Source organism: Aulostomus chinensis, chromosome 8 (genome assembly GCF_037954235.1).
Source record: "Aulostomus chinensis isolate RoL2024-O1b breed Wild chromosome 8, RoL_Achi_v1.0, whole genome shotgun sequence".
In the NCBI taxonomy this organism is placed as follows: domain Eukaryota; kingdom Metazoa; phylum Chordata; class Actinopteri; order Syngnathiformes; family Aulostomidae; genus Aulostomus; species Aulostomus chinensis.
Window position 1 is genome coordinate 15,060,573 of NC_141327.1, and position 26,358 is coordinate 15,086,930.

The 26,358-nt window shown below is 41.5% G+C and overlaps 1 protein-coding gene across 5 annotated transcripts in view; it reads left to right on the forward strand.

The window, feature by feature from the left end:
- Nucleotides 1-26,358, forward strand: part of mast1a (microtubule associated serine/threonine kinase 1a) — an 80,657-nt gene that overhangs the window by 48,414 nt on the left and 5,885 nt on the right. For all 5 annotated transcript variants that reach the window (XM_086211167.1, XM_086211170.1, XM_086211168.1 and 2 more), the window contains 18 exons: nt 1,558-1,633; nt 5,760-5,969; nt 6,046-6,147; nt 10,254-10,386; nt 12,693-12,760; nt 12,928-13,004; nt 13,954-14,162; nt 15,500-15,638; nt 16,518-16,650; nt 17,743-17,908; nt 18,161-18,262; nt 18,919-19,041; nt 19,233-19,342; nt 22,443-22,606; nt 24,405-24,649; nt 24,884-25,141; nt 25,436-25,668; nt 26,018-26,140. In XM_086211167.1, coding sequence (XP_086067293.1) covers nt 1,558-1,633; nt 5,760-5,969; nt 6,046-6,147; nt 10,254-10,386; nt 12,693-12,760; nt 12,928-13,004; nt 13,954-14,162; nt 15,500-15,638; nt 16,518-16,650; nt 17,743-17,908; nt 18,161-18,262; nt 18,919-19,041; nt 19,233-19,342; nt 22,443-22,606; nt 24,405-24,649; nt 24,884-25,141; nt 25,436-25,668; nt 26,018-26,140 — 2,671 coding nt within the window. The remainder of the gene's footprint in view (nt 1-1,557; nt 1,634-5,759; nt 5,970-6,045; nt 6,148-10,253; nt 10,387-12,692; nt 12,761-12,927; nt 13,005-13,953; nt 14,163-15,499; nt 15,639-16,517; nt 16,651-17,742; nt 17,909-18,160; nt 18,263-18,918; nt 19,042-19,232; nt 19,343-22,442; nt 22,607-24,404; nt 24,650-24,883; nt 25,142-25,435; nt 25,669-26,017; nt 26,141-26,358) is intronic.

Below are 26,358 nucleotides of genomic sequence, written 5' to 3' on the forward strand. Positions count from 1 at the left end.
ATCAGCAATTTAGTTTTGTTGTTGATTTAAATGGAGCTAATATTTGTTATTGATTACGGAATACAATACGGAATACACTGAAAAAAGAAAAAAAAACTCCCAGATTCTTTCCTGCGTGGTAAAGTTTCGATCTCCAAGGCCTTCCTCAGATCTTCCTTGGAGATGGAAACGTTGCCGTGTAAGAGAGAATCAAAGTTTTGTTGGAGCTCAGCCGTGTGTTGCTCTGTTTCTCACTGTTTCTGCGGTTCTCATTTATTCAGCTAGTAATTGGAATATTCAAGTCACTCAGAATCTGAAATACTTAACTGATCCCTGGGGTGGGGCAGAGCCAGGCAAGAATATATAATGAGGACAATATAACAATAACAATGAGATGTAAAAGGATATGCTTCATACTTCAAGATGTGAAAATATGTGCCTTGTACTCATGATGGCCAAACGTGTTTACGAGAAGAAAGGAGAAGTAAAATAACAATTGTGCGAAAGTCTATGGTTATAGATTGTCCACGATCTAGGAAATGAATCAGATGACTATCAGACCCACTTCCTCTTGAAGTTTAAGTGCAGATGTTAACCAAAATAGAAAATAAGCACATCAATGAATATAAGTACAACATCAAGTTAATGCACTTTGCAGCTCCCCAGCCCTGTTATTACTTCTCCTCAGTGGTTATATTGTCACTGGAGGCTTTCAGTTTTCTGTATGATCATCTGTTATATGACACAAAACCTACCAGGCTGATTGTCTCCTAGCCTAGTGGAGGGGTGTGACGTGGGCCAAGGAAGAAGCCTTTAAATGCTGGCATCATTTTTACGCTGGTTAGGGTGGAGTTATATGCTCTACAGCTCGCCCTCCGGTGCTTTGTGCCTCTCTAGAGTGCAAAAGCTTCTCTATTTGCAGGAGTCTCTGGTGTACCCTCCCCTCAACCACACAGCCTTCCCTCTGGATGCAACATGCCCTGACTACATGCAACACGTCACTACTTATCAGTATTCTCCTTTCATACTAAGCTCCTCCGCGTTGGCTGGCCTAGATAATATCCTATCTTGTGGCTTCAGTACACAGAATGTCCTTTTTTGTGTACCTTGACGTATCTCATCACCGTTTATATGAGGTCATTCTGTGAAGCCGAACTCAAATGTGTTTGCCCACATGACATCTTTGATAATAAGCTTTCCCTTTGCTGTGAAATGATGGTTGTTCAGGAGTTGTATGGCTTTGCTTCTGTCACACTTTACCTCATGTATGTGTTTGCCACCTTCTGACATCCCTGCCCCGCCTGTGATGGAAGAATATGACATTATAAACGAGAGACAGCGGACACATTAGATGAACAGAGTGTACTGAATTTCTGATCGGTCGATTAGCATAATATGCAGACAGAACGGACATGTAGGGAAGTCGTGAATTATTTCTTCATTCAAGTGAAAAACACAGAATTGCAATTCCTTTTTCTTCCTGGCTGAGCGGCTCCCCCCCACCCCCCACTGCCTTCTTTGATTTTGTCAGCCAGCGATGTATATTACAGTCCTGCACTCTGTGTTTGTCTCCTGCAGCCCGGGGCGCTCTCCATCCTGCTATGACAATGAAATAGTGATGATGAACCATGTGTACAAGGATCGCTTCCCCAAGGTCAGCCTCACACGAACAATAACACCAACCTGTGCCGGAAGTATCAACACACACACACACACACACACACACACACACGCAAACACTTGCATACGCACACAAATAAAATAAGAGCAGCTTTCGAAATCGAGCGTTTTTGTGCAAACAGATGTTTTATGTTGCTCATATGGAGTCTGTCAATCATCCTGTTCACAGTATCCAGAGACTTTTAAGTCAAGAGCAACTGGACCTCTCATCCATAAATCCAGTTCTGACCAGCGAGAAGTCCCAGACATTTATTACCCGCAGTGTTGTTCACACCTTCAGGTCCGATGAGGTCACATGCAGTTTATTAGTCGTCCTGATGTGACAATTCTTCACAAGTGTGACTGGGTGTTGAGTCCAGAATCTACTTGCCCTTTAACCACCCCTTCTGGATTGTTCTGAAAATGTTCAAGTAATATTCTGTATCTTCTGATAATGCTCAGTGTAATTGCTTTACAAAAGGGCCCAAGCTCCACTTCTACATCTTGTAACTGTTTGAAAACTTGTTCTTGCATTTATTTTAAAATCAGATCATGAATTTATATTGGCATATTTTAATTTGTGAATCAGCACCTGCAGCTCACCTTTCTGCAGGTCTCCAGATTTTACTGATATTAACTAATTTCCCCTCTGAAATGTAATTAAGTGGGAGTATAAAGTAGCATGAAATAAAAATGCTCGAGTGCAACTCCATACATGTATTAAGGGACTGTACTTGAGTGCTTGATTAGATTCCTCCACTACCCTTGACCTTGACAGGGACTTATGTCTTATGTTTATACAAAAATCTGTGCTTTTAATCAAAAGATTTTTTATTCCTACTCTAGACGTCCAATATGCTGAACCGCCTGAGCTGCTCTTGAGGAGCAGCTCAGTAATATTTCCCCAGAAAAGGAAGAACAATATGGGAAATAATCGTGAGAACCAAAATACAGCAAATTTAGCTCAGTAGTTTTCTCCAGGAAGTCTCTGTAAAACTGCTTTGTTCATGTTTTTAAAGGTTCTATTTGAACTCAGTTCATGATGTTTTTTTGTTGCCTAAATCCTAATGACAGGAAGCTGAAATGAAAATAAGACAACAGGTAAAAGCCAAAATCCTCATGTGGGACTGAAACCCTATTTTCCTGGGTGTCTTGTGTACAATCTGTTCATTCACCATAGACAACTGGTTTAGTACTAAATCTACTTTTCAGACTAACTAAATGTTTTACTAGTTTGACTTTTTTGTCAAGGCTTCCAACACCACCGATATGCCAGATATGCTCCAGGAGATGCGTCTTAGATATGTGCAATGAATGTGCAGGTTTGAGTCCACTGAGAGCTTCTTTTACACAAGAATATTGTTGACACCGCGGGCAGTGGAGGAGATATTTCAATCCTAGTGCCATATTACACAGGTGCAAGTACAGTTTTTGCTATGTAGGCTAGCAGGGGCTGGACTCTATTGGAAGGAAACTAATTCAGGAAGTATAGCAGAGGAGTTGGTTGAAGATCAGACAGGCTGCTGAATTTTGGATTAGCCAGAAGGAACGTACTACCTGCATGACAATGGCAGCATTCATGAAAATGTCTGATGCCTGGAGCAACACTAGGGCAGTATCCAGGGATACATATTCAGCTGTCACACTGATGTCCTGAAGGTCAAAGCTGTCAGTCAGTCATTCGTAGAACAGCTCAGTCTTGGAAAGTTTTGATTGAAGTCCCGAGCAGTATCCGCCCAAAAAAAAAAGATGCAAACAGAGAGATGGAAGAAAACAGAGAGCAGTGATGCTCTTTTAAAAAAACCCTAAAGTTCTTCTTCAAAGTTCTCCAGTCAGTTCAGCCCTCGCTGCTTCTTCAGATCCAGCGGTCTCTCTCACACACATAGACATACATGCCAGCACGCGCGCACACACACACACACACACACACACACACACACGCACGCACACACACACACACACACTCAGACATACATGCCAGCATGCACACACACACAGACACACACACACACACACACACAAACACACACATACACACACATCTCCCATCTCCCAGAGATATTGCAAACTTTACCTACTAGCTCCTAGATGTGTTCTGAAGGATGTTGAACTATTTGAAGCTGAGCTGGAGGCTGAGCAGGCTAGACAGAGGTATGCTAACATGCCCTTCCACTGCCATGCATTATGCTAAGCTAATTAGAGGTCACCCCTGGTCTGAGGGAACTCAACTGCATACCGGTAACTGATATCTGCCTTCTCTTCTGGTTCTGGGGACATAGGAAAATAAGTCTATTCCCCAAAAAGTAGGTGTGTTCCTTTAAGACTAGTTTTGGAAGTATTTTGAAGTGATGGATACTGTTTACTGCATTATAGGCATACACAGCTTGGATCAGGTTAAGTAAACTGTGGCATTTACATATTATTTTTCATAAAACAAACACACTATCAAATATCATGCTCAGACTCTGCAAAGTAGAAAACAGGAGGCATTTCCCTCCCTTTAAAGGGTAAAAATCCCCTCCACACATGTATAAAAGTACACAAAATACTAATACCAAATAAGTCATGCTGCGTAAGAATCCATCAAAAATTTGCGTCTGACTGCACCTCATTTTAATTTCAACACCCCCATGTGGACACAGATGGCTGCAAATACATTTGCAATTTAAACAACTGAGCAAGAAAATGACAACTGGCAATTATGCCGGCTGCGGGCATCAGGTAGAGTGAAGCTGGAACATTCAACTGGAGGAACGGGAGGAAAAACACATTGGGGCTTTAAGTGTTGTCGATCATACGGTGATCAACCTGGTCCTGGTTTCAGTTGACAGAGGGTGAGGATTCAGTCTCCTGCTGCTGCAGCTCAGGTTGGGATGTGAATTCAGAGGTTCTCAAGTCTTCTGTCGGAATTTCTCTTTTTCAACAATCTGGCATTTTTTGATATTTCAATACATTTTCTTTTAAAATCTTTTGCCATATTCAACATTTCTAGGACCTGTTTTTGTTTTTGCCATGGCAGGGGTCTGACCCTCTTCTCTTAAGTCCTTTTTACTTTGAACAACATTTACCATTCTCCTCTGACCTCCAACATAAAGACAGCTTTAAGCCAGAGGGCTGCCGCTGACCTTTTGTTTATTGCAACATTCTCGGTAAGTTGTTGACACCGCAAGGCATGAAAACCCCTGGACGTCAGCCATGTCTAAGCCGACTTGTCTCACAAGCATAATTAGATCACATATCCTGCTCAAGGCCAATATCAAACTGTTTATTAAACCTGCCGCCATGCTGTCTATACAGAAAACTGGCTGCACGGCTGTGAGAGCCAACTTTGTAGGAGGAGAAGTGTAGCAAATACATTCCATTTCACTGTACAGGCACATGTGCTAAAGCGTGTGTTCTCACCCGAAATCACGCCATCATCCTGTACTCACATGTGGTGCTAATAAGTCTCTCCAAAGGCTCTTTTAAATTTTACGGTATTATGAATGCATGGCCTCATCATCATTATTTTGAGGAGAGTAATTTGCTTGGGTGTACCTGAAATAGATTCTTGTAGGAAACTTAATTGTGATTATGTTACAAATGAGAGATTTTAGCCCAATCAGATTAAACATCCATCCATGCCTTTTCTACCGCCTATCCTGTTAAGGGTCGTGGGGGGCTGGAGCCTATCCCAGCAGCCTTCAGGTGAGAGGCGGGGTTCCCCCTGGACAGGTCACCCGTCCATCACAGGGCCAAAACATAGAGACAGACAACCATTCACACTCACAGTCACACCTACAGTCAATTTAGAGTATCAATCAGCCTCGTCCCCTCTTGATGTCTTTGGACTGTGGGAGGAAGCTGGAGTACCAGAGAGAACCCACACAGGAACAGGGAGAACATGCAGACTCCACACAGAAAGATCCTGTGCCTGAGCCGGGACTCGAACCAGGAACCTTCTTGCTGTGAGGCGACAGGGCTGACCACTGCACCACCGTGCCACCCTACATTAAACATCCCTCAGTCATTTTATTTAAATATTCAAACATATTCCACATCTTACCATATTTAATGTATTCATTGTTTGCCGTTTTATTCTATTCATCTGACACCTCATCTGTGCTTTTTCTTTTTATTAGGCCACAGCTCAGATGGAGGAGCGGCTGGCTGAGTTTATCCAAAACTACACTCCAGAAAATGTTCTACCACTGGCCGATGGCGTCCTCAGCTTCATTCATCACCAGGTAGCTGAGCTGTCCAGAGACTGCCTGACCAAATCTCGCGAGGGACTCATTACTACCGTGTACTTCTGCGAACTTCAGGAGAATCTGGAGAAGCTGCTGAATGACGTGAGTAGTAAATTGAATTCGTGAATCTCCCTCCGATACCACCCAAGCCGACCCTCTCTGTCTCTTCCTCCATCAGGCCTACGAGCGCTCGGAGAGTTCAGAGCTCACCTTCGTCATTGAGCTGGTCAAAAAGCTCTTCATCATCATATCTCGTCCTGCCAGGCTGCTGGAGTGTTTGGTGAGTTTTAATCACTATAATTTTTCTGAAATTCCCTCCATGAGATTTTATTGTTTCAAGGACTTGTCTGTAGTCAGAATGTGTGCTTGTGCTGAGACAGAAACTACTGCTCTCAAACACAGAGCGATGGAGGGTTGACTCCTTCACGCTAAAATGCCATTAAGGAACGAGCAGAACAGGCTGTCTGCAGTGAGCTCAGTCTGAATGATGAAACAGGTTGGCGTCACAGCTGGAAGCTGCGCTGTCACTTTACTGGTGAGAATACCAAGTTATGAGGCTTGTTTAATCTTTTACATTGCCTTGTCTTTACTTGCCCTTATTTCAAGGGTGAAAACAAATCCAGATATCCCAGTTTGGCGGAGGTAAAGAGACGATACAAAGGAAAAGGAACGCGCTTTATGCACGTTACCGTTTAGAACAACGGTGCTACTACACATCTCCACAACAAACACATGTACATGTAACGACGATACAGATGTTACCTCCCGTTTCTAGTACAAGTCCTGGGTTGAGAGCTTGAGAGGAGACAGGAGAAAGATTGAAGGAATCATATGAGCTTTTGAACAGTCTTCAGAAGAGTTGAACTCCTTGGCATAAAACGAGAGACAAGACATCATCAAAGCTTCCACTGATATCCACGGCGAGATTTCAATCTCATAACCTGATTGTTCTGCTGTTAATCCTGTGAACAAACGATAAGATCAGATAAGGTTAAAGATAAAGAGGATAAGATTTAATTAATTCCCCAAGGAGGAATTTAGGTGTTTAAGCAGAATCCAGTAGTTATCAGGTCAGCACGAATAAGAAGAAAAAGATTAATACAATAAAAATAAATGGAATGAAATAGAATAGAGATAAACATAATCCTGCAGTAGTGAGGAAGTGATGGGAGAGAATACGACATCTGTTATTTTCCTTTTACCGGAAATGTCGCTCAGCAGATTGGATCAATACAAGAGGACAATGAAAGCATGAAATGTTATTACAATAATGGAATATATGATGATGATGATGATGATACAGTTTGACATTAATAATAGCCTGATAACATGTGGCCACTTGATGGCCCCCTATGGCCATCACATAGTGAGCCTACCCAATGTTAGAGTTCTACAAGCACCGTGAGTCCTACTTATGCGCGCCTCTTACTTAAACATGGTACATTGTACCCTTCCGGTTCGGTGCTACAGCGGATCAACGCGAGCAAGTTGGTTCAAATGAACGCACCAGCTGGCCCTGCTCCGTGCTGCCGGGAACTGTAGTGCCAAACAGGAAGTGTTCTAGTTTGTTTTTAGCTCATATCGAAGTGTTTGTGGATTACTGAGCATACGGCTGATTAAAGAGGATGTGGATTATACCAGAGGACGTACTTGAGAGTTTGTAAACTGATGTTTTTGGACAGTGCTTGGTGGCAGTGGGGTGATATATATATATATATATATATATATATATATATATATATATATATATATATATATATATATATATATGCTGTATTTGGGAGGTTAGTGGGGTTATGTCTTAAAAGAGGAATTGTCACAAAACAATTAGGCAAATTATGAATAAATCATCACTGTAAACCAAATCAATGAAACGAAGTGTTAAGCAACAGGCAAATTTGCCAACTCAAGCGAACTTTACTTTAAAACTGTACCACTACAAAGCAGTAAAGTGGCCCGTTTCATTAATTACAGTCACTGAAGTCTAATAAATCCAGGGGAAAAACAATGGTTGGCTCCTCTATTGGTATATTTTTCCACACCTTTTTATAGTCTCTGCTGCTTGTTGGCATCACTTCCTGTTACCTGCTTCTCTGCACTTGAAAGGCAGTTTTTGGGAGAGTATCGCTTTCAGATGACAAATTCAAGGGCTTGGTGGGCCGTCAGCTCTGGTTATGTCTTTATACAACACCATGATAAATAAAGGAAGAACACAAACTAATATGATATATAAAAAGTAGTCCAAATAGTCCAGCAGTAACAAACTAGGTAAGTCATGGATACATCTGCCCTACACATACAGTCTCACTCTATACAGTATGTTAAAGAGGACTGAAAAAAACCTTGAATTGATATCTTTCAGTGGTTTAAATAGAAAAGAGTAGATAACCAGACCCAGAAAGCTTCTCATCTGCTAGTTTCACATGTGTAGCATGTTTATGTCTGCTAACATACAAGTGTTTCCAGTCAGAGTAGTTTCAGCTGCAGCATCCTGAACACGAGATGCGCTGTGAAAGGAGGTCATGGTTGTGTTGATGCTGTGTCATTCGGTGTGTCTGACATACTGCCCATCTCACATATCCCTGCAGGATATTTTTCCAACTTACTCTTCCCACCTCTACTACTTGCCTGCCTTCCTAGCAGCTCATCGAATCAGCGGGCAGACAGACATCGTCCTTGGAATGTTGATGTATAACAAGTGTACACATTTGCATAGTCTATAACTCACCCCAGCGTGCTTATTAATACCCAGCCTCTTTGTATGCGCTGGAGCTTTAGCTACACCTGGATATCAGCTCTCTGATTGATGACTTTGCACGTTTGTCATCGGTGCGGTCCCTCCTACAGCCCTCTCTGCTCATCTTCCCGTTGCCAAGACGACAGTCGGAAGAGGTCGACAGGGTCAGACATGTTGAGGGGATGGCCTTTAGCTTAGCAAGAAAAAGCACACAAATGAAATGTTGTCCTTGATTGTAGAGTTCACTTAGGATGAAGTCTTGTGTGGTCTGATTGAGGGAAAATGTCACACGGTCAGTAGCATGTTAGCGTCATGAATATGATCCTGGAGTTATCAGAGAGGCAGGTTCTCTTCTTTCTCTGGACCAGCAGGCAAAAGAGGAGGAAGGAAATGATCCTGGCTGCCCTACAATACGCTTGCCAATCAACATTATTTCACCAGCAGAAATGAAACAGAATCCCACAGGACACCACAAAAAAGCTGTTTTTAATTAGGGAGGATGGAGGACATTTTTATGAAAGCAAGTTTAAGTTAGAGGCATTATTTGTGTTCGTTCGGCAGCCCCAGAGCAGTGGTTGGTATTAAATTGCGTGATCAGGGATCATACTTTGTATGTTTTTGATGTATTCATCAATTTTTTCTCAAGCAAGTCAATATGGAAATACACATCCATAAAAAACAAAACAAACAACCTCTATGTCGTCTTCTCTTATAAGAACCTCTTGCGATGTCTTCTCTGTAGGCTGTCACCAATCACGATGGATCGCTGCGTTTCTACTTTGTTGCTTGTTTTATTGGTACTGTAACTCGGAATTTCAGGCTTTTTATTGATAGATTATCAGGGATGATCTATGATGCTGTGGAAACTGGAGCTAGGGTTCTTTTTTCTCTCTTAACTTACCACACTGCATGAAACTCATTTTGATAGGGTAATACAAAGCCTGTCTGGCTTAAAACGGAGTCGCCTGCGCTGACCTTCACCCCAACCCCCGAACCCTGAACCCATCTGCATATTTAATCATAGGGCAGTGAATTCGAACCATTTCAACTAAGAGGATTTGATTATTATTCTATTTGATACTCAGTCATTAAAGTCATTTTTTAAGTGACATTTTAAATATTCACAGCTGCCAGTTTTGCAAAGTTAAATACCGCCTTTGTTTCTCTACATTGTTTGCGTCTGTGACTTTTCGAGGCCACGCAATCAATCAGTAAATAAATTACCTTGGTAATTATTATTAATCATCTATATGTGTAGATTGCAGTAAATGATTTTTGTCCGTCGAATAATTATATTTGGCCTTGCAGGTGCACATTTCCTTTACATCACGTATGATCACGCAACCTGGATTATCAGTCAATGATTAATAATGTCATCCAGATATTTCATTGGAGAGGGATAAAGGTTTAGTCCAAAACTCCTTTTTGAAATAAGATGATCATTCAGTTAATAAATAAGTCATTTGATATGCAGGATGTTAATAATAATTTTGCTGTGCTGTGTACACTTCTTCCAGATTTGAACCTTAAGCTGTTGTTGTGGTTTCTAAGTCAGTTCCCTGCATCATTTTGACTTTATTCTGCAAAATCCGCCAAAGCTTCTCATTGAGTTTATATTGATGTCTGCACCATTGTCCCTCCGACAACAGGAGTTCAACCCCGAAGAGTTCTACCATCTGTTGGAGGCAGCCGAGGACCACGCCAAGGAGGGACAACTCATGAAGGCTGACATCCCTCGATACATCATCAGCCAGTTGGGGCTCACCAGGGACCCGTTAGAAGGTAAAACAGAGAATAAAAGAAAAAAGAGAAGAAATAGTTTGATTTATAGTAGGTATGCCAATTATGGCCGCAAATATAAACACAGATTATTTGCATTTGTAACAAAGCTTTCTGTCGGACATTAGCAGGTTAAGCCAGGTTTTTTTGAACTGAGGAATAACTAACTTCCAAATTTAAATAAACATCAAAATAAACAACATTTTTGGAAACACGCATATTTGTTTCTCAAGACTTAGATGAGAAGATCAGTCCCTCTCATATTGAGAACGGAGACCAGGAGGCGATTAGCTTAGCTTAACAAAAAGACTGGAAACCACCTGGCTGCTTCATAATACATCTGCCAGCCCGCGTCTCTAAAATTTAATCAACATGCTGAATCTAATTGGCTTAATTTGTAAAAAGAAAAAAAAAAACATGTCCAAATGACAATGTGGGATTTTCCTGTGGTTTAGTAATTTGCTCAATATTGTTGTTCAAGCTTTAATGTAGACGTCTTTGATGAGGTTAGGTTTTCGTAAACTGTTGTATTTTGTTTGTATATCTGACAACAACAGCTCAGCGTAAAGGCAGCTGTTCACTTTTTTGCGGCGATGGAAGCACGACTGTAGAGATGGCGATGTTTAGTCAATGTTCACACACCGTTCAATAGCACAGTTTATCCCATTCAAACTTCCCTCTGACATCATTGTACAGCCTGTTTAACTTGAAGTGATACTTCGCCCAGAAAGTGTTTTTACCTTTCAAGCGCTCAGAAATAAGCGCAATAAGAGGAGATGACAAACAGAGTCTCTCCCTTCTTTGCTCACGTCTTTTTGACTCAGAGTGCAGGAGGAGCCAGCCACGTATATTTGGCTTCCAGCTAATTGAGCCTGATGGCTAGCAAAAGCTACAGCAATAAAACCATTTCAAAAAAAACCCCAAAACCCTCAGTTTATAAATTCTCGAGTGCATCATCCATAACAATCCACATCCTCTTCATCTAGCTGTATCCTCAGTAACCCATAAACACTGAGTTAAAAACAAACAATAACTCCAGGAACAAATGTGGTGCGAGTTGATTTAACTAAATAGCTCAGTTTGTCCTGCTCAGACCTGAGCGTGTGAATGCAGCATACGGCAGGATAAAGAACGCGGTGATTCAAACTGACGATGTGTTTGAGAATCTGAAAACACACTCTTGTTGCTGCTGCTGTTTCATAACTGGACTTGCGGTTAGTTATCAGTCGCCATTAGCTTCAAGCTTGATATATACGTGGCTGCCTCTGTCTGCATTCTGGAGTCACAAAGAGGCGATGCAGGAGGGGAAACAATGTCTTACTTATTTGTGAGTACTTGAAAGATAAAAATCATTTTTTTGGATGAAGTATCAGTTTAAACAAACCATTCATCTATCTTAACTAGGCTGTTTCCTCTTGATTTGGCGGACGCTCGGTGATATGTGATGATACGTATGAGGGTGGAATTGATCCTCTCGTCTAAGTGTTGAGAACCACATTAATAAGCCAACTTCCATGAATGTGAAATTTCTACCTTGAGGATGTCAGTGAGCTATGTGGAACTCTCCGGGCGAGATGGGAATTGATGTGCAGTGTCAGAGCTGCTGTATCATTTGCTGGCTGGATGTGCGGCGGCATCGCTGTCTTAGATTAACGTCATGATTCCAACTCGCCTGCCAAACTCAGATTTACTTCACATCAGCTCATCATCATGAGCATTAGCTGATGGGTTAAATGGCCTTAGATGACATCTTCTTTTCTCAGTTCATGAGATACATTTTTCTCATGACCGTCTCTCTTGCAGTATCTTTTGAACCTACGTTGTCATGTATCGGCACTCTCCTTCACACCCACCTGCTTGCACGGCCACCGCAGAAACTGTTGACAAGATAAAGCTGAAACAGACAGAATATATGATTCTCAGCTCATTGGCTTTTTTTTTTTTTACGAATTAGATTAATCGCGTTTTTTTAAATGCTTTGTAAAGCTCATTGTCATTCTATCATTTTAATAAAATACGACAATATTCCATTTGTTCCAGCAGCTGTTATGTACAGAACAAGAGGCAGAGAACTTGCTGCCAAGGCAGCTCATGGAGGAAAAATGTACAAACTGAGTGGGATGGAGAAAAGACAAATTAATAGGAAGAAGCTATTTTGATTCCTTCTCTTCAGATGTTGTGAAACTTGAATAGCCTTTTTGTCAGAGATGTCTGAGAAGATCAGAGCTGTGTGAGAGGCCTGGTGTTTCTGCATCTTCCTTTTCATTGTGACTCAGGGTTTCCTTGTTAACGAACATGCTTCTCACCAGAAATCGTGAGCCTTGACAGCTACGACAGCGAGGGTCCGCATACCCCAGAGACCGATGACTCAGCAGAGGTGAGGAATAAATATTCTCGTGCAGGCTGATGTTTAATTACATCCATTCAAATGCGTATAAATCCCTCACACAGTCAGCTGAAGAAATACCCAGACAAAAACACCTAATTTAAACCTCTCTAATCTTTCTTTCTTTTCTACTTTTATAACGCTGGGTCTTTCACCAGGGGAAGGGAAGAGCCATCAAGCCGCCGAGTGAGGAAGACTTTCAGAGCATTAAACTAATCAGCAATGGAGCTTATGGGTAAGCAGTTGACTGAAAACCTCAGCAGCAAAAAGACAGAATAAGCACAGTCTTGGCTATTTTACACATAGAACCAGTAGAAAACTGTTGCACCTTCAAGGCTTCACGACAGTTTAACATTTCCTCAGACGATATGAAGGCTATATTAGGATTCGTAAATCCTAATGTAAACTTTAAAAGTGAAACTCTTACGGCCTCTTTTTTTCATGGATCGCAAGGAGTTCATAAAGCATTCAGTCAAAGATACCAAAACAATGTTGAAATTGCTCTAAAACCCAAATACATTAATTATACTATGACAGTAAGTACGATAAGAACCACATCCGTTAGTAAAATAAAAAGCTGTATTTTGGAGGATTTTGTGATCAAAGTTCCAGTCTATGTTCTTTTTAGAGATGAGGCTCACAAAGTATTTTAAATCAAATGTAATTAGAGTTGGTTGATGCAGGAATGAAGTATTATGTATTTACATACAAGACATTTAAAGGTTCTATTTGTAAGCGATGGTCCAAATTATTTATACTCCACAAAACATATAAAATGGGTTAATCTATAGTTATTTACATGGACAATTCACTTGTGCGTCCATACTGTCCACCTTTACAGACATTTATAATACATTCAGTTATACAAAGCTATAACTATTACTGTAGCTAACAGCAGGGCAGGACTACAAATTCGACTTGTTCCCATTTCCAGTAGACTGCTTTACCTCTGTTTTCTCAGGTGACAGGTAGATGACACTCAGTCCTGGGTACTAGTACTACTGAGATAACTGAGAACAATGTGTTGGCCTGACATTTTGTGCCAGATGTTTCAACTCTTAATAACTGTTCATCAGTACTGCATTAAACTCATGTCTAAAAACAGGTGAAATACCCTTCTACCCCGACTCACCATGCTCTCCTCAGTACGTCACGCGTTCTCCTCCGTCTCACCGTCTCTCCAGGGCCGTCTACCTTGTGCGCCACAGGGAGACACGCCAGCGCTTTGCTATGAAAACCATCAACAAGCAAAATCTGATCTTGAGGAACCAGATCCAGCAGGCGTTTGTAGAGAGAGACATCCTCACCTTCGCAGAGAACCCCTTTGTCGTCTCCATGTTCTGCTCCTTCGAGACACGCAGACACTTGTGCATGGTCATGGAATATGTCGAAGGTGAGAAGGTCATGTTTGGTTTCATGAACACACAGCAGGTGGGCTGGTGTTGTTGTTATTGTTCTTTTGCAAAAAAAATGGAGGCGCTTTTATCTATTTCTCCATAAATAAACACATGTAGAGCGCCAGTGCCAGTTTAATACCCATCTATGGTCTATTTCACACTTATCACCACCTCCTCCCCAAAAAAATGATGCTATTGGTAAAAATGTGATGATCTGTGTTTATGTACTCAGATTTCCAGGGTAAGATGAGATTGATTAAATACAGATTTATCTTGTGATACTGCTATCACAATGATTTCACTTACAAAGTCAGATTTTTGTCAAGTGCCGCTTGTTGCTGCAGAACTCTTGCTGAAACAAGTTTGGATGAATATGTGGATGTGATATACAGTAACAGTAATACTAAGTTGCACTTATTTATTTATTAGACCATTTATTTAAATGAATTGCACCTCTAAGCAGATTACAGGGAAAAATATTTAAGACAGGTATTAAGAAGATAAGATTAAGTAATAAGAACGTTAGAATAATTGAAATATGAAAAATAAATACATAACGATAGCAGAATAACAGTAAATGGAAGCCTAATGGGTCAAAAAATGAAGTATTGAGCAGTTAAGGGCTTGCAGCTAAGTGTTAACAGCTAACTGCTAGCATCTTAGTATGAGCAGCTAAGTGTTGGCAGCTAATTGCTAGTGTTGAAGCCAATTGTACATAGCAGCTAAATGGTGAAATTACAAATATGGTGCCCATCATGTGATTCACACTCAAATGTCACTGACACCCCCCCCCCCCCCACACACACACACAAACACACACACACACACACACTGCAAAGTGGTTTAACTATTAAAAGTTGGCACAACAACATTTCCAAGGTATGGAGGTGCAGCAAAGTCAAATCATTTTATTCCCGTTCTAGTTAGTAGAGGAGGGACCAGTAATCCAGGGGAATTGTGTCTGCTGGGCCAGAGGAAGTCTCTAATGTATTGCTCTGTGCACCGCACAATGAGGAGGACTATACCTGGAAGTTAAACTTTCCACCTGAAGTAGATGAATGTGAAAACAGCTTTGTTGAACTCTGAGCACACAACATTCTCCACAGTGAGGTCAGACAGAGTGAAGCACAGAGGTGGGCTGGGTCATCACGTCTAATGATGCTATTGTTTCTCAACCAAGCATCACATTTTGGTCATTTTACAGAATTTATATGTATATTTAAATGCTCTTTCCTGTTCAAATTAAGACATTAATAAGTAATTTTACATATAAATGTATGAATGACTTTATTTTAAATGAATTAAATATCCTATGTTGTTACTGCGTCCACAGGTGGTGATTGTGCCACGTTGTTGAAGAACATCGGCGCTCTGCCTGTGGAGCTGGCACGGATGTACTTTGCTGAGACCGTTCTAGCCCTGGAGTACCTGCACAACTATGGTATCGTTCATAGAGACCTCAAACCTGACAAGTGAGTGTTTGAAGCTGCACTTATTTCAAAAGATGAGTTGGCTTTTTATGCAGGTGTAGGTTTCCAAATGAATGAAGCCTCAGTTTGATGCTGTGATCATTCCTCTTATCTGGGAGCCTATCAATGATCCTCACCCTCGCACTCACTTGGCCAGTGGGAGGTGTTTGTCAGAAACCAGCAGTGACACGTGCGGTGCATGATAGCTGCTTTCCAGCAGCTGAGAAGTGGCTAATTTCTCTTTAGGAAAGCTCCTGCTCACCAGTAAAGAGTATTTACAATATCAACAAACAGGCAAGATGGCCGACCTCAGAAAGTCTTGCCACAATCGCGCGCGCTAATAATTAGCACCTAAATTGACAAGGAACCAACTTATCCTTCCTTTACTACAAATACCGTCATGTTAAGTGACATCAGACATACATCATGTTTCATACGTCACCTCAGAGATTTTCAACTTTCCTGTCGCTCATGAATGCATCATAGGGTAAAATATTGGAGGGCATGCACTCCATGACGCATCATCGCTTCATGTGCGCACATTCGTGGGAAAACAACAAAGCGCGTTGAGGATTTTTTTTTCGACAAATCACACTGTTGCTAATTGTAGCAAATTTACAGCACCCCCCAACCCCAGAAAACACTAAAAAACATGCACATTTTGTCAACGTTTTCCTGAAAGGTAACCGCAACACAAGAAACTTTGACCCCAACAGTCTGACAGCCTATCTAACAATAAAGAAGTTTCAATAATACTGTCAGGAAATCTGGGAAAGATACCGTATTTACAGCCTTTTCTTATGAAACAAGATTTTATTGCCATTTGCTGGAGATTTTGTGTGTTTTAAGTGTGAAACTGTTGAATTCCTATTATCTCTCTAGTCTATTGATCACCTCCATGGGACACATCAAGCTGACGGACTTCGGCTTGTCAAAGATGGGCCTCATGAGCCTCACCACCAACCTGTATGAAGGACACATTGAGAAAGATGCCAGGGAGTTCCTGGACAAACAGGTCTGTCTCCTAGAACTAGACTGTATTCTACAGGTTTGGGACATTTAGACTAATCAGAAACTGTGTTGACCTGGAGGAGGTGCAATGGAAAATGATTGAAAAACAGAATATAAAATGTAAGCACAGCCAACTGACATCATTTTGACCTCTCCAACCTTGTATACCAACCTGCTAAGACATCCAGTAAATCTCAACAGTCTCAGTATAAGGACACTGCAATGTGTTTCCTGTGTTGTTCGAATGAATTGCATAATACACTCCATCTTCAACACAATCTCATTTTTCAATTATAGTTATTATTTGTGCTCTGAATTTATGTAGTCATAATCAGTCAGATCCCCCAGGCCACCTGTGAGGAATCAGGCATCTGTTTGTCTGCCAGTAATCATCTCACATCTGCACATGAGACAAACCAACGCTCTGCTGCTGCTGTGCAAACACACAAACACACACACACGAGTGTATAAATGGACTCAATTTTATATAGCGCTTTTCTACCTTAGCAGCACTCAAAGCGCTTTACAGTGTCATCTCATTCACCCATTCACACACACACTCACGCACTGATGGTGGAGGCAACCATGCAAGGCACCAACCTACTCATCAGGAGCAATTACGGGTTCAGTGTCTTGCACAAATCACTTTGGGGTTTCCTGAACAGCGTATATTTTTACTTATGAGGATGAAACCTTGAAGATGTCCTCATTGTGGAAAGTGGGGTATAAAACCGACAGCTGATATATGCCACTGGTTCTAGTATTACTGTTCAGAGCCACAATGTTTTCACTGCCAGTTTGACCATTCAAATAATATCGTTATTTGAACTCTCAGTTACTGAAACTTCCGCTGTCCTTCTGATACAGTTGTGATGAATGGAACTGAGTTGTTGATGCAAAGGACAATAATGGCTCCAGATCTCCATTGACAGCAAGGTCGCCTGAGTGGCTGGTTGTCACTAGATGTGAATTTTAGATTTTACTTTAAGGAGATTTCAGATGAACCGACCCTTGAATAACTGTGGGAAATTCATCCTCAGCCCTGCTTTCTTTCTTCTCCTCCCCTTCCCTCTTCTCCACCCTCTCCATCCGTCAGGTGTGTGGTACCCCAGAGTACATCGCTCCGGAGGTGATTCTCCGTCAGGGCTATGGGAAGCCGGTGGATTGGTGGGCGATGGGCATCATCCTCTATGAATTCTTGGTGGGCTGTGTGCCCTTCTTTGGAGACACTCCTGAGGAGCTGTTTGGACAGGTCATCACAGGTGAGTACGTAGCCTGCAATTCTTTTCAATGTTCTGGACAATCTTGGCCAGCAGAAAAACAACGCATTCATAATAAAAGCTTTATATTTTCATGGTTGACGTTTACGCATCCAGTCCACGTATCTGAAGCGAGTGTATTCATGTTTAATATGTCCATCAGTGCAGATATTGAGGGGCATTTTACAATAGTTGGGGTCAGCCAGTGAAATGTTTCCTGGTAATTCTGCACACGCTCTGTATTTTCTCCCTCAGATGACATAGTGTGGCCAGATGGTGACGACGCCTTGCCGGCCGATGCTCAGGCCCTCATCTCTGCCCTGCTGCAGACCAATCCTCTTATGAGGTTGGGCACAGGTACTCACTTTTACATTACTACCACCTGGAGACTTTGTTGTTATTTTTTGCAACATTATCAACTTTATTTGCTTGGATAAAGTAAATTGCATATAAAGGTGAATCTCAGTGCTGGTTAGTTCAGTTAAGGACACACAGACTGGAAACAGGAAACCAGTGTTTCAGCTCTCAAAACTGCTGGCAGGAACATTTGGAGCTTATTTATCAACCGTTTGCATCTTGTTTCTGTCCTTTATGTAGGTCTTATGTGGCAGAAGATTTCTTTATCTTTGGACAGAGTCAGGCAATTGTTGACCCCAAAGACAAAAACTGCAAAGATCCAAACTAAATAGATATATACGTACATGACTAATTAATAAAATATTGTGTCATTAAATGCCCTCATGTCCTATTTTAAGCCACTCAGGTGTCCATGTACCTTTTCTGTCAGATCCGTTTATTTTTTATTTATTGTTATTCAAATAAGAGTATAGAGTTGATTTTATGATCGATTTCAAGAAGAAAGCAACACATTTCCCTAAGTATGAACTATTAATTAAATATTCATCCAAAAAAGTATACAATTTCAAGAAACTGTGACGCTCTGACTTCAGCATTTCTTCGTGTTTACTGTCCATCCGCGTATGAAAAGAGGCTGACTGGTTGTGTTATCTCAGGGGGAGCGTTCGAGGTGAAGCAGCACGCCTTCTTCACTGAGCTGGACTGGAACAGTTTGCTGCGACAGAAAGCAGAGTTCATCCCTCACCTGGAGTCTGAGGAGGACACCAGCTACTTTGATAGTAAGTGTGTGTGGATTTATGATTCCACAAAGCTCTGCAGTAACATCACTCTTGGCTGTTTTGTTGGATGTACACTGTATTTTAATTCTGTCACCCCCCCCCCCCCCCCCCCGGTCAGAAAAGCACATTTTATATTGCGCTGACACCTCATATATTTTATGTGCTCTCTTTCTCGCTCCCTCCCTCTCCAGCTCGCTCTGATCGTTACCACCACATCAATACGTACGACGAGGATGACACCAATGATGACGAGCCGGTGGAGATCAGGCAGTTCTCTTCCTGCTCTCCTCGATTCAGCAAGGTCTGATCTCTGTGCACCTTCTCCTCGTCATCCATCTATTCACTTTGATTTCCTTTTTAAAATTCACAACAGTAAACCTGCATTTTGCATATAGACACTTGGGATTATTCACAGTATTAGAGAGAGTATCTCCGACAGATAAAATGAGGTCACACTGTACAGTGAGCAGCAGGGGGGGGGGGGGTCGCTGCTCTCTGGTCTCCTACCTGGTGTGTCTGTAACTGGTACATCTCATCCCTCTTGTCCTCATGTCCTATTTTAAGCCACTCAGGTGTCCATGTACCTTTTCTGTCAGATCCTCACAGGTCCCTTTTTTTGCTCTCCCTGTCTGCACATGTGACTTTAATGACTCCAACCATTTTTCATTCCCGTCTTATATTCCAAGTCTTTTTTAACTCTCCTTTGTCTCTCTTTGTCTCTCTGTCTCTTTCTCCCTCTCTGTCTCTCTTTGTCTCTCTCTGTCTCTCTCTCTCTCTCTCCGCTCTGTTTGTCTGTATGTTATTTCTGTCACACTTTCCGTCCCGTGTGGGATTTTATCACCTCATGGTTTCTTCTCTTCTCTCCTCCTACATCCATTGGCACTCTCTCTCGCTCTCTCTCCCCCCCCCCCTCTCTGCCTTCCCTCTGTTATTCACCTGGTTCAACCTCTCATGTTTAGGTTGTGATGTCATGAAGGAGCTCCTCAGTAAACCAAAGGGCCTCATTGAGGAACCTGTTTCAATTATATCTGAGATCATTTGAAGTTCTACTCAAGGGCTGTTGAGTGGCCTTGTAAAGAGACCTGTGCTGAAAACACACTTATGGAGTTCAAGAGTAGACCCACTCAAACACACAGCTTTTTTGTTCTGGTTACTAATATAGAGGGGCGGCGTGACTCACAGGTATAGTGGTCCAGTAACCGAAGGGTTCCTGCTCACTTCCCCCGGTGACCATGTCAAAGTATCCTTGAGCAAGATACTGAAAACCTGTGATGGACTGGCGACCCGGCCAGGGTGAAACCCGCGTCTTGCCCAGTGTCAGCTGGGATAGGCTCCAGCCCCCCCCCGTGACCCTTAACGGATAAACAGTATAGAAAATGGATGGATGGAGGGATAGAGGGATGGATGGGTTATTGATGTAGAGCTTCTGGGATTTGTTGAATAATTAATGAAAGAAAATAACTTGATGATTGTCATTTGAATTTTTTTTTAAGTTAAATAAATAGTTTCTTATGTTAATTTGATACCTTTCTCTCATTTTATTCATGGTTGTAAAATAAATATCTTTGGAATTTCAATTACTGCTCACTTTGGACTTGGAAAGCATGTGACAAGCATGTTATCGCTCAAACGGTTGATTTAGTTTTCAATAAAATATTCAGCAGATTAAAGGGTTTAACCAGTTTTACATCATTATTATGAGGCTAGTGCCTCCATTTGCCAGATTATTAGGTACACCCGGATAAAGCTGCCTTTTCTAGTTTGTTTTTATTGAATCTGTTTGAGGGAGAGGTTGATTTACTTTGAGATGGTAGTTTGGATTTTTAGGAGTAGAGTCCTAGTTACTGCTGACCGATGACCACGTTGTTTGGCGTTCTTGCTCAGAACAATCCATGCCGTTCCTCGTCATCGCTCTGGAACTTACAAGCTGACTGAGGCTCTCTGAGATCTATTTGTGTGTGTTGCGGAGGAAATTTATGTCACCTGATGTAACCTTGTTACCGCTGTTCTAACTTAGTTAGTCTTGATTGTGGCATTTTGTGCGGACGTGTCATTTAAGAATTGTGTCAGGAGGACTGACGCCTGCAGAATTAATAACAAACATTTTTTTTAAAAAAAGATCCTGTGAGTGAATGTATGTTCCAGTAAATGCATCTAAAATTACATTCAAATACAGATATAGACATGACCTATTTGATGAATCCGGTTTACCTTGTTTTTAAAGGGAAAATAATAACTTGATCAATAAATCATATTCCAATGTAAGAAAAGGAAGCAGAAAAAACAGGAATTTTTCCATCTTTTCTTCATTTTGGGAAGGGGGAGGGGTTCTTTTGGCAGGTTCCTCCATATCCATTCATGTAGGTGAAGATCAGTTTGCACAAAAAAAACAAAAAACCACGGGTGAAATTGGATTATATAAAAATATTAAGAGTGAATGCAAATATGTCTGTCATGCAAGTGAGATAATAAGTCTCCTAAGGGCATTCGTCTCATAATCCGATTTCAAATCATAAAAAGAAAACGCAAACAGATTTCACTAGTTGTAAAAAACCCAGAGCAGAATTTCCTGAATGTCTGATGATGCCACTTTATATTTTGATTGAATACTTCACAAATGAAATGAAGTTAAACATTTTTTCTGGCTGCTTTGCTTCTGTCTCTTCGGCTGGTACTTGTTACCATGGTGCGCTGTTGAATATTCCTTCAGCTTCCGTCAGTGTAGCTCCTCTTGTTGTCCTCCCCCACACATTTTAGCCTTGTGATACTCTGTGCATAATGTGTGCTGTGTGTGTTCAAGCCCCCGTGATGAAACACACAAGCTTTGCTGGTCTTTATTATAGCAAGAGACATTTCTTGTGTTCTTCCGTGAATTAAGTCGTATGCATGATGTCCGCTTATTGTTCACTGCATGAACAGAGAAAAAAGCTGAAGATACAGCTCTGATTTTCATTGGAGGTAATAAGATCGGTCAACGACTCGCTGTGACTGAAAAGGCATCTAAGCGACGTGACAAAGTATATTTGGAGCTTTTTTCTGTGTTGCTATTTTGCTTTGCTAGACAGAGACGTGAAGGATATAGCTTGAATCATGTGCCTTCAGCTGTGTGAATAGTTTTTAGCTGCCAATAGCGAATATATTTTGCCAGGATTTACATTTTTATGCCAAATTTGTGCAAATAAGGTGATTCAGAATGTTCCACTTCATTTTTGGAGCATTAAATCACAGGTGTATTCGTGGTTGTACTGTAGGTGGGTCAGAAGGACTCCCCTGCATATTGAAAACTCCTGAAATCAAAACCTCAATCACATCGTTAACAACAACTTGCCTGTTTTTTTTTACTAAGGCACAATAGCTCCCAACAGACCAAGCAGTTATTGATCCGACTGTGTCTCCCTCAGGTTTACAGCAGCATGGAACATCTTTCTCAGCTGGAGCAGAAAGCTACGACCTCTGTGTCCCGTCGGGAGCACAAGGGCCCACGGGAGGACAAGGTGACCAAGAGGGAGAGCCTGGGCAGCTTCAGTATGAGGGATAAGAGCTGGAGGACCGGATCCCCAGAAATGTGAGTAAATAGAACTTTAATCAGAGGGAAGGGTTAAGATGCTCAGTTTGTTTGTCTCAGCAGGATTACGCAAAAGCTACCAGGCATAATGGAAAGGAGATGTAGCAAAGGAAGAAATTCTGGGGTTGTTGAAGTGTGTTTTTATATAAAACGTTGGTCTGTGCTCTCTAAGTGCAGCAGCTCAGTAATTGCATAAATCTGGATTGAGTGTGTTTTGGTGGTTCCCTGAAGGTTTTTTTTTTTTTTTTCTCTTTCAACAGCCTGGCTGTCACATATCCCAGTGTTTCTGAATAGATGCTCTCTGTCTCAGTGACACTAATCTTGACACTTCTTGTATGAAAAGAACTTAGTGCGAGAGTTCACACTCGCATTGAGTCAACCACAGGCAACAGATGTCACCTCTCCAAAGTTCGGAAATGCTGAAAGCAGAATATCGTGCCTGTGTGTCTCACGGAAAGCCAATATGTCTCTGTGTTTTTTTCATAAAACTAAATGTGGCTGCTTATCTCATTGAAATTCCAGAGCAAAGTTTCCAATTAAGAGTCAAAAAAGCGTAATTACCAGTAGACTTAGTGAATACAGGTGTTTAAGTGCTACTCCTGCATTAAAATTCAAAGTTTTTCCTTAATACCTCGCTTCCACATATGGTCCTCTGGAGTCTGTTACCACTTTGTATAATTCACAGGAAGTCTGTTCATCTCCAGTGGAAACATCCGTGAACTCCAATGTGTTTGTGTAGTCACTCCTTGTTTTTATTTGCAGTCCTTCAAAGTACGTTGAGTATTTTGAATTTTTGCAGTATATGTGAGATGGACTCTGGACAGGGTGCTAAGATACTGACTCAATGTACCATGTGCAGTAAACAACAGGCTTTTGCTATCTCTGCAGCGATCCATCTGTTGTTTTAAGCAGGTATTCCACAGGTGTAAAAAAAAACAACAACAAAACTTTAGGCTCTCAGCTCAAGTTCATCAGGCAGAATCTCCACTACCATTTTTTGGATTGTACTCAGTTTATTGTACAAATTGCAATCATTTGCTGGCACTGTGTCTTTGCTCTTTATATGTTTGACTAGTTGATGTTCATGTTGGGTTGAGAATGGAGGAGACCTCTCATTACGACAGGCATCGGTTTTAAGCCCACTTAATAAAAATGTTCCCTCATCCTGGTATCTGAACTCAAAAGTGCATATTTTTACCCATCTAATTTTCAAGTACTAACAAATCTTAAGCTCACAAATATGTTTTTCCCTTGTAGAATGCAAAAAGAGCATATGTACATTTACCTACAAACATACATATACACGTACTGTATGTATATATGTATACTGTATGTGTATATGCACACACACACACACACACACACACATTTATATATATATAAATGTGTGTGTGTGTGTGTGTGTGTGTGTATACACTTGGCTTTGACCTCACATCATTAACAGACACACACCACAAAAAGATTGCCATTACAGCCCCACATCACATCCATCCCAGACTTTAGGAACATAAGACAGTCGACTACATTATATAAAATGAAATGACTCATTCGTTTTGCATTCAGAGTTTACTGAAAAACTGAATGAAGTGAAGCTGGCTTCTCATATATTTCCTTATATATTGGATTTCCCCTCTGCCATAGCAATTAGGAATTATTGGTATCACCTCTCCAGCCATGAATCCTTTTTGACCACAGCTCATACCACAAAATTGATTAATTTAAGAGCTCCATCACCTCATCAGACCTTATATCTCCATCAACTGAGAAGGCGCTATGTTTCCTTGGTGCTCTCTTGCAGGAAGCGCCTATCTTGCTCAGAGTCCCTCTACATGGAGGGAGACGCAAGCCCTCCTCTGGGAGCACGGCGACGGTTCTCAGCTCTGATGGATACACACCGCTTTGCGACGCCTCTAGAGGGTGAACCAGACTTCCTTTCCCGTCAGAACCCCATCAAGGTCCGAGGAACCTCACTGGATGGGACCAGTGCTCCCTCAACAAGCCCCGCAGAGCAGAGGAACAGTCTGAAAGAGATCAACGGAGCAGGTGTGTGTTGGTCAAACATCTCAGAAGTAGTTGCTAAGAAGGGGCAAAAGGAAACTAGCAACAAAAGTCCATACAGGAAAGGATTAGAAATAGAAAGAGAGCAGAGAGAAACAGAGTGAAGGATGTGAAAAGAGTCTTAGTTTATTTGAATGTGTCTGCAGTCAGTGGACAGCAGGACTTTTAGTGCTTTTTTTAACTGATTTCCATAAAAAAATCTCTCTTGACTCCTCACAGATAAGTCACCCAGACAAGGAGAGACGGCGGGGGTTGTCACGAACATCCCCACATTATCACCAGGTCCTGCAGCAGTCAGTCGTGATGTGATGACTCCTTTATATGACCCTCTCGGGCCACGTGCTACCAATGATCTGGTCCTCCGAAGGGCACGTCACCAACATTTGTCTGGTGATGCAGACAAACGCAACTCCAGACCTGGAAACAAGGTCATCAAGTCAGCCTCCGCCACAGCCCTGTCTGTTATCATCCCATCGGGTAAGCAGCATAAGGAATGGCATGTACAGGTGTTATTGCAGAGAGACTTACTGTTTTGATTGACTGGACATATAGTTGGTGAAAATAGTATCTCTGCATACATTCCTCAAGACCTTTAGAAATAAAGGAAAGTGAATGTTGGTCTTAAAATAATCAGCTGGACTCCAGATGAATGTTAATGATTCCCCATAACTACTTCATGTGTAAATGTTGGGATCCAAGTCTGCCCATTAACTTAATAAATATAATAAAATATAATTGATAAATTCTCTCTTCACACTCTCCTTCTTCCAGTGGAGCAGCATGGTGGTTTCTCTCCTCTGGCTAGCCCCATGTCTCCCCACTCGTTCTCTTCCAACCCCTCGTCCCGCGACTCTTCACCCAGCAGAGACTTCTTCCCGGCAGTCAGCGTGCTGCGCTCGCCCATCACCATCCATCGCTCTGGAAAGAAGTACGGCTTCACCCTCAGGGCCATCAGGGTCTATATTGGAGACAGCGATATCTACAGTGTGCATCATATTGTTTGGGTAAGAAATTTGTGGTCAGTGCTGGTACAGCGGACAACATACTGAATGATTTGCTCAACAGAAAATTGATTAGCGAGTAAGGGATTTTTCAAGCAGCAGTTCTGAACATTTCCCAATTTCTCATTCGTGACTTTAATCTGTAGAAACATGAATAAACTTGCTGATAGTTACGGGGTTATTAAAATACATTTAAGTACAATTCTATTTATCGTTTTGACGAACTGGGACATTCGGACAGACGACCCAAAAACACAACTAATGGGAATACAAATTATATCCACTAATAAACTACATTAATGTACTTAAACTGTGAATATTTATATTCAGTGTTAACCCTGTGTGTTTGTAGCATGTGGAGGAAGGTGGCCCCGCCCAGGAAGCTGGACTGTGCGCCGGTGACCTCATCACTCATGTCAACGGGGAGCCTGTACATGGTCTGGTCCACACTGAGGTGGTAGAGCTCATCCTCAAGGTACGACAGAGAGATTTGATACAAATCTAAACTTATCTTATTTTTCCATGTCTGACAAAGCAGGACCTTCCAATCATAAGATTTTATGCTCTTGAGCAAAGATTTTTTTTATTTGTATTAAAACTTCTAGCTCTCATGTAGTCTTGCTAACCAACTCTATAAATGTAGACAACATAAATCATTTTGACGTTCATGAATTACAAGCATCAGAAATCATT